A 7,862-nucleotide genomic window follows, 5' to 3' on the forward strand; every position below is an offset into this window, starting at 1 on the left:
CCCGAGGAGCACAAGGGTTTTACCCCGAGGAGCACAAGGGTTTTATCCCGAGGAGCACAAGGATTTTACCCCAAGGAGCAGAAGGGTTTTACCCCGAGGAGCAGAAGGGTTTTACTCCGAGGAGCAGAAGGGTTTTACCCCGAGGAGCGCAAGGGTTTTACCCCAAGGAGCACAAGGGTTTTACCCCAAGGAGCACAAGGGTTTTATCCCAAGAGGAGTTTTATCCCGAGGAGCAGAACGGGAGCTCACTGGGAGCTCTCCTGGGATGTGAGCCTGGCTGCTGATTCCAGCTCCTTTCCAGTTGCAATCCAGCTCCTTCCCACCTCAGTGAGGTCCCTGAGCGTGGCTGAGAGCCCAGGCTGCCTCAGGAGCCCCCAGCCTCACACCCAAACCCTGGGCTGGGTTTAATCCCTGTTCCTCCTCCCTGGAAAATGGGCACGCTCCTGCACAGGCAAGCACGGGCCTGGAGGAGGAGGAGGAAGAGGAGGAAGGGTTCTTGCTCCCTCAGGAGGTGCTGTGGGATCTGCCAGACTCCAGCGTGGGATGAGAGGATGAGGGAGCCCCCTTTCCCTGCAGGTCCCTGGTGTCCCCAGCCCCAGCCTGGCTCGGGGAGCAGTGTGAGCTGTGCCTGCCCTGCCCCTGGGCAGCTCCCACCTGGGCATGGTGCCAGCCCAGCACCTCTGTGCCATCCTCACCCTCTTTGTCCCTCTTCCCGAGCCACTTCAGCCTGAGTGGCCTGGGATTTCCCCTGGGAAAAGCAAACCCTGGATCCCTGTCAGCCCTGCCTGCCCGTCCTGCAGCAGCTGCTCCCCCAGCCCCATCCACAAAAGCTGCATTCAGCTCCCTGCAAACCCACGCTCACTTTTTCCAGTGAGTTTTTCTCCAGGAGCTGGATGGGGAGCCAGCCCTTCCCGGCGCCAATTGCCATGGAGAACCACGAGACAGGCAGCGAGGAAGAGCACTGGGTTAACACAAGTCAGCTATATTTAAAACATTTAATACAAATGTGTTTTGACAAGTCCTGCAGTTGTTTCCAGTGAGGACTGGAAGATGCGTTTTCCCTCCCTTAAAAACAGAACGAGGCCCGAAGCTCCAGAAACATCAATTTGTGACTTTTTCTCTCACTCCTTCCTGCCTGTCACCCTCTCAGCCTGCCCTGCTCTGCCTTCACCCCACCAGGACCCAGTTAATGGAAGAAACCTCTGAAATTGGACCTTCAGGAGACCCCTCATGCATTGAACCTTCAGGAGAACCAGGAAAGGGAGAAGAAAAGGTTCCTCAGGTTAGGGTTGCTTTCATCACCACCCCAGGATTGCTCCAGGACTAGGGGACCTACATTCCTCACAGCTCCCACCACAGGATCAGTTAAATTAAGGCATTTTGCCCATCCTCAGGCACCTGAAGACGAGCCTCCCTCCAGCCCAGCCCAAAACCCAGAGCGCTGTCAGGATTTGCTACATTCTGAGATTGCACAGAAAAACCCCAAAACTGGGGGGGGCTCAGAGAGCTCCAGCCTCCTTGGCCGCCTTGTTGAGCCTCTCAATGACGAGGCCCAGGTCCTTCTCTTTGTCCAGCTTGACGTAGACATCCGTCCTGAGGTTGTGGATGCCCACCCAGTCTGGCAGGAGCTCCGCAAAGAGCCGCACGTGTTTCTCCATCTCACCTGCAGCCGGGAGCATTGGGATCAGCACTCAGCTCTTTCCATCCCCTTCCTCCCACACAGACCCCCCCCAAAAAAAATCCCTACCTGGTGCCACCAGCTCGGGGCAGCTGTCGGCCAGGCGGGCGCAGAGCAGCTCCATGCTGAGCGCCGCCTTCTTCTCGGCCACGAAGGCGCCGCGCAGGAGCCGCGCCATGGCCGGCAGCCGCGCCAGCCGCGCCGCCCGCTGCTCCTGCCCCGCGTCCCGCGTCAGCAGCGCCGCCAGCCGCGCCGCCTCCTTGGCCCGCACCTGGAACCGGGACACCTGAGCACGGGCAGCATCCTCAGGGGTGGGCACAGGGAGTGCCCCCAGGGGAGGGGATGGGCACAGGGAGCGCCCCCAGGGGAGGGGATGGGCACAGGGAGTGCCCCCAATGGACAAGCTGGGCACAGGGAGTGCCCCCAGGGGAGGGGATGGGCACAGGGAGTGCCCCCAGGGGATGGGATGGGCACAGGGAGTGCCCCCAATGGACAAGCTGGGCACAGGGAGTGCCCCCAGGGGAGGGGATGGGTACAGGGAGTGCCCCCAGGGGAGGGGATGGGCACAGGGAGTGCCCCCAGGGGAGGGGATGGGCACAGGGAGTGCCCCAAATGGACAAGCTGGGCACAGGGAGCGCCCCCAGCGCAGGATGGGTTTTAACAGCAGTGCCCCCATGGACAAGCTGGAGCACTCAGGGGAGATGCCCCCAAGGAAGGCATGGGGATCACGTGAGAGCCCCAATGGACAAGCTGACACAGGGCAGTCCCCCAGGGAGGGATGGGCACAGGGAGCGCCCCCAGCCCTGGCACAGAGTGACTCACCCGCTCCAGCAGCCCCTGGGACACCCACCCTGAGCATGGGAGTCCCAGGGTGAGGGAGGGATGGCACAGGGAGTGCCCCCGAGGGTGGAGTGGGCGCAGGGGTGGCCCATTGGACAAGTGGCCGGAGTGCCCCCAGCCGCGACGTGTCACTCACCCGCTCCAGCAGCCCCTGGGACACCCACCCTGAGCATGGGCAGCATCCTCAGGGGAGGGGCTGGGCACAGGGAGTGCCCCCAGGGGACAGCCTGAGCATGGGCAGCACTCCCACGGCATGAGCTGGGCACAGGGAGCGCCCCCAGGGCACGGGTTGGGCACAGGGAATGCCCCCATCCCCATGTGAACCTGGCACGGTGTGATTCACCCGTTACAGCAGCCCCTGGGACACCCACCCTGAGCACGGGCAGCACCCCCAGGGCACGGGCTGGGCACAGGGAGTGCCCCCAGCCCCGTGTGAGGCCCAGCACGGTGACTCACCCGCTCCAGCAGCCCCTGGGACACCCCTCTGAGCGCGCTGGAGGTGCTGGCAGGGGTTGGGGCTTTGGAAAGTGCCGGCTCCCCCGCGCTGGATTCGGCCGTTCTGAGGGCCAGGTTGGCAAGAGCTTTTTCCATCTGCTCATGTGGAAGAGGGAGGAGGAGTTGGGTTACAGTTCAGGCTGGAGGAAGGAGAAGTTTCCCCTCTGCCGCCCCCGCTGTCACCCGGCAGCCCAGCCCAGTGATCCTGATCCATCCTGCCTGCACACGGGAGCTTGGAGTGCTTCATGAATCATGGAATGGTCTGGGTGAGAAAGGATTTGGAAGTTCTTCCCATCTGCAGCCCCCATGGCAGGGGCACCTTCCACTAGCCCAGGTTGTTCCAAGCCCCAGTGTCCAGCCTGGCCTTGGGCACTGCCAGGGATCCAGGGGCAGCCCCAGCTTCTCTGGGCACCCTGTGCCAGGGCCTGCCCACTCTCACAGGGAACAATTCTTTCCCAATATCCCATCCATCCCTGCCCTCTGGCAGTGGGAAGCCACCCACACCTTCGCAGAGGTGGCACAGACAGGGTGCCCTGGCTCACCTTGGGGCTCAGCATGCCCCGGGCCTGGCTCAGCACCTCCTGGGCCGTGCTCAGCCTCTCCTCCTGCGGCGGCCGCGGCAGCTCCGCGGGGCTGATGTCCGGCACCTCGTCCACATTGAAGCGGGGATGCCACCGGGTCAGCTTCTCCTCTGGCACCACCATGGGAGGGCTGAGGGCAGCCAGGAATGCCTGAGAAGGGTGAGAGCTGTGTCATGGCACCAGGATGGAGAGGCAGCCGCTGCCCTGCGCTCCCAGCACAGCTTGGTGACACAGGGAGCGGATTCAGAGCCCACCTCCAAGAGGAACCTCCGTGTCCTTCAGCCTGGATGGCACCAGTGACAACCCCAGAGCCCAGAGCAGGGGGTGCCAGTGCCCCTCACCTTGTGGTGCTCCCTGACGATGTTGACCAGGTTGCGGTGGAATTCCCTCCTGCGCTCCAGCAGCCGCGACGCCGACAGGTGCGGGCGCCCATCCACCTTCTCCTCTGCCAGGAGGGACACGAGTGTCACCCACACGCCCCAGCATGGCACAAACCACGGCAGGACAGGATCACAGCCCTGCCATGGAGCTGAGTCGCTGCCTGGACATTCTCCCTCCTGTCCCAAACCAGTTTCCCACTTGCAGCACGCTCAGGGGGTCAAATTAACAGACCAAGCAGAGCATCCCTATGGATTCAGGGGTCAGGCAGGACTGAGAGTACCCCAAAACCATCCATACCTTCCCCCAGGACTGGCTCCAGCGTGAGCTGATACTCAGACTTCTTCTTCCCACCGCTGCCGAAGGTGGGGACGTTCTTCTCCTGGCGCAGCCGGTACGAGCTGGGATACACAGCCTTGATCTGCCCCAGGTGCTGCTCTTCAAACTGCCTGTGACAGCACCACGGGGGTTGGGGACGCCCAGAGCTGCAGCTGGGACCCCAAAAGCGGCTGCTGGGACCCCAAAAGCGGCCATCTCACCTGCGCATCATGTCCTGCACGCCCTGCTTGACCTTGGCGAAGGTGACGGTCTCGGCGCGGTTGAAGAGCATCCCGGCGATGGTGTCCACGCTGCGGAACATCTCTGCCAGCACGCGGAACTTGTAGGGCAGCGTCAGCCCCGGGGGCAGCTCCTGGGCCAGCGTGTGGAACCGCTGGTACGCCGGGGGCTTCTGCCTGTGGGGAGGGACAGCACAGGGTCAGGGCCCTGCTGCTGACACCGTGCCAACCTCCCACCCCACCCCAAAGCCCTTCTCTGGGTGGGTATTGGGGCCACGTCACCCGTGACATTGGTGTCACACCGCTCAGAGCCCCCACAGCCCTCAGACCCCCATAAAACCACCTCAGGGCTGTGGCAGCCCCCTCAAATCCTCCCTGCAGCTGCTCCTCACCTGGTCTCTCCCTCTGGAGCTGCCGCCCCGGTGTCCTTGGTGTCCCCAGCCCCGGTGTCCTTGGTGTCCCCAGCCCCGGTGGCCGATCTCCTCTGCCGGACGCGCTGCTCCAGCTGCCGCACACGCTCCAGGCGGCTCCGCAGGTCACTGCTGGTCCCGCTGGGGACAGAGGGGACCTGGCCCGGCACCTTCATCACCTTCATCCTCTGCAGGCGGCCCTGCAGCTCGGCCACGTCCTCCTGGGCAGGGAGGGGACACAGGGTCAGAGCGGGACACGCGGCACCGAATCCAGAGCCGGGAGCGGAGCCGGGATCAGCCCGTACCCGCTGCAGGCGCCGGGCCGGCCCCGGGGATGCTGGGCCGGGCTCTGTGCCCGTGTCCTGCCCACGGTCTGGGGAGCCGCTGGTGCTGGCCGGGGGGGACACGGCCGGGTCCTGTGACAGCGGTGTCGGGGCTCGAGGAGTGGCCAGAGGCGAGGAGCTGGTGGCCTGCAAGAGAGAGGAGAGGAGGAGAGTTAGGGATTGTGCGGTTCCTTAGGGACTGTCCCGGGAACCCACCCGCCCGGAGCCCTTCCCCTGTGCCCCCCAAAGTCCTGCACGGGGAGGGGGAGCCATGCAGGGTCTGCAATAGGGGCAGAGGGGCTGAAGGGGGCGAGTTTTGGGGTTCGCGCACTTGGGGCCGGGGTCAGTCCGGGTGAGGGGGGGGACTGAGAATCAGGAGAAGGGGAGGCGAGTTTGGGGGTCCTGCACGGGGAAAAGGGGTGGAACGCTTGCGGGGCTGTTGTTTTCTGGTTCCACACGCACCCATGCGCTCCCCCGCCCCTTTATCCTCCCCCACCCCATTGCCGGGCCGCATCCCCGACCCCGCCATGTCCCTACCGCTCCCGGAAACCCCGGCTCCGCATCCCGGGGCAGCTCCAGCCTCTTCCGCGCCGACTTCCCGCTGGGTTCTCCGAACCGGGCCCCGACGGGCGACCCCGCTTCCATCTCCCGGCGGTTCCGTTTCCTGCCCGCCAGGCCCCGCAGCGCCGGAGAGCCCCCGCGGGCCGGGGTGTGCGGCGAACCGGGCAGCGGCAGAGAGCGCCCGCTGAGCCCCGCCGGGACACCATCCTCCTCCTCCCGGTGCACCGGGGCACCGGCAAGAGCGGCCTTGAGCGGGCGGCCGCCGCTGCGCTTGGCCGGGGCTCCGGTGGTTCCTTTGGTCTGGCCGAAGAAGTCGGTGAGGCGGAGCTGGGCCATGGCCGCGGTCCCGGTCCCGATCCCGGTTCCGATCCCGGTCCCGCTCCCAGGAACACGTGGGGCCGGTCCCGCGCGCTTCTCTCTTGGCGGGAGCCCGCGCGCCGAGGCCCCGCCCACCGGGGGGCGGGCAGCGGTCACGTGAGGCGGGTTTGGCGCCACTCGGCTCTTAAAGGGGCCGCACCCCTCGGGCGCGGTGCTGCACGTGGGGGTCCGGGGGGACCGGGACAGCTCCGGGGGACGAGGGGCTCCGGCCTTGCTGGGTCAGGAACCAGCTGGAGCGCCATGGGCAGGGATGGAGGTTGCCCACTCCAGGTTGGGGCCAGTGGGGTAAAAGTTGGGAATTTCCATTGGAATGGTGCTGGTGGTCATCCCTGATCTGCTCTTCCCAGTGCTCATGGGGCCAAGCCCTGACTTGGAGCTCCATGGGGACCCTCCAGGGCGCAGCCATGGGAACGAGGGGCTGTGGGGCACCTGCGTTGCCCCCTGCCCGCCATTCCCTGCCCTGTGCTGTTGGCAGTGCCCGGAGCTGGGAGCAGCCTCTGGCCCATCACTGCCGGACCAAGCACTCAGGCCGTGCCCACAGCACTTTACGGAGCCTCATGTGTCTCCCCCATCCCTCGTAAAACCGAGCGAGGCTGGCAGAGAGCAGCAGGGCCGGATCCAGGCGGGCAGGGCAGGGCTCTGGGGTGCCATTCCCGGTGCCCATTTGCTTCCACTGCCTCCATTCCCCGCCTGGCTGTGCGTGCTCGGGGCTGCTGCGGGTGCTGCACCGCCCTTTCCTGGATCCCTGCTGGTGGGGGTGGGCAGGGGTAATTCCCATCTCCAGACACGGTGTTAGTGCTGAACTTCATCTTTGTGATGAGCAGGGTTTCATTTACACGAGCAGCTCCCTCCAGATCCCAGTGCTGAGGGTGGGTGCAGCTGAGTCCCCGTGATAAGGATGGTGCCACGAGGGGCTGTGCCCGCTGATCCCAGGGATCCACACACTGGGAACCATCAGGCCCATCCTGGGGAGCCATCAGACCCATCCTGTGCCCACTGAACCCACAGAACCACACACTGGGAACCATCAGGCCCATCCTGTGCCCACTGATCCCAGGGTTCCACACAGTATGGAGCCATCAGACCCATCCTGGTTTGGGGTTTATGGGTGGGCAGGGGTGCCTGGATGGTTGGCACTTGGGCACATTTGGGGTGGGGAGAAGAGGCCCTGGAATTCTGGAGGGAGCCCAGAGGAGAGTGGGGAGCAGTGTGGCAGTGTGCCAGCTGGATGCCAGTTTATGAACCGTGTTGGGAAAACAAGCTCAGGGGAGCCAAGGAATGTGGAGAATTTCATGGGCCGGTGGTTCCTGTTGCAGGTTACCAGCACTGCCAGGTGTCACCAGCCACACTGCCCGTGCCACCAGCTGTGCCTGGCACCTTCCCACCGGGATTTGGGACTGGGACAGCCCAGCTCCAGATGTGACCTGGGCTCCCAGTTCCATGGGGCTGTGGGTCTACATCTGGCTCTGCAGTGGGCACTGAGCTCTGGGAATGTGGGACTGGGGGTCCAGCTCCAGGAATACAGAATGATTCCTTGGTGCCAGGGATCATGGATCCAGCTCCATGATCACAGAATGATTCCCCAGTGCCAGGGACACAGCACCCAGCTCCAGGACTGCACATCAACCCCTCCCGAGCTCCACGCAGCAGCTCTGAGCCCT

General features: G+C 64.6%; 1 protein-coding gene across 1 annotated transcript; it reads right to left on the minus strand.

Moving 5' to 3' along the window:
• Positions 1 to 981: 981 nt before the first annotated feature.
• On the minus strand, positions 982 to 6,239 carry CDT1 (chromatin licensing and DNA replication factor 1). Its single transcript, XM_064723111.1, has 10 exons — positions 5,800 to 6,239; positions 5,245 to 5,409; positions 4,922 to 5,160; positions 4,512 to 4,706; positions 4,273 to 4,421; positions 3,936 to 4,039; positions 3,556 to 3,744; positions 2,975 to 3,109; positions 1,748 to 1,949; positions 982 to 1,663 (listed from the first exon to the last, which is right to left on the minus strand). The coding sequence occupies exons 1-10, from the start codon at positions 6,157 to 6,159 to the stop codon at positions 1,500 to 1,502; spliced, it is 1,902 nt and encodes a 633-aa protein (XP_064579181.1). The 5' UTR covers positions 6,160 to 6,239; the 3' UTR covers positions 982 to 1,499.
• Between the last annotated feature and the right edge of the window lie 1,623 nt (positions 6,240 to 7,862).

This window comes from Zonotrichia leucophrys, chromosome 11 (genome assembly GCF_028769735.1).
Source record: "Zonotrichia leucophrys gambelii isolate GWCS_2022_RI chromosome 11, RI_Zleu_2.0, whole genome shotgun sequence".
In the NCBI taxonomy this organism is placed as follows: Eukaryota; Metazoa; Chordata; class Aves; order Passeriformes; family Passerellidae; genus Zonotrichia; species Zonotrichia leucophrys.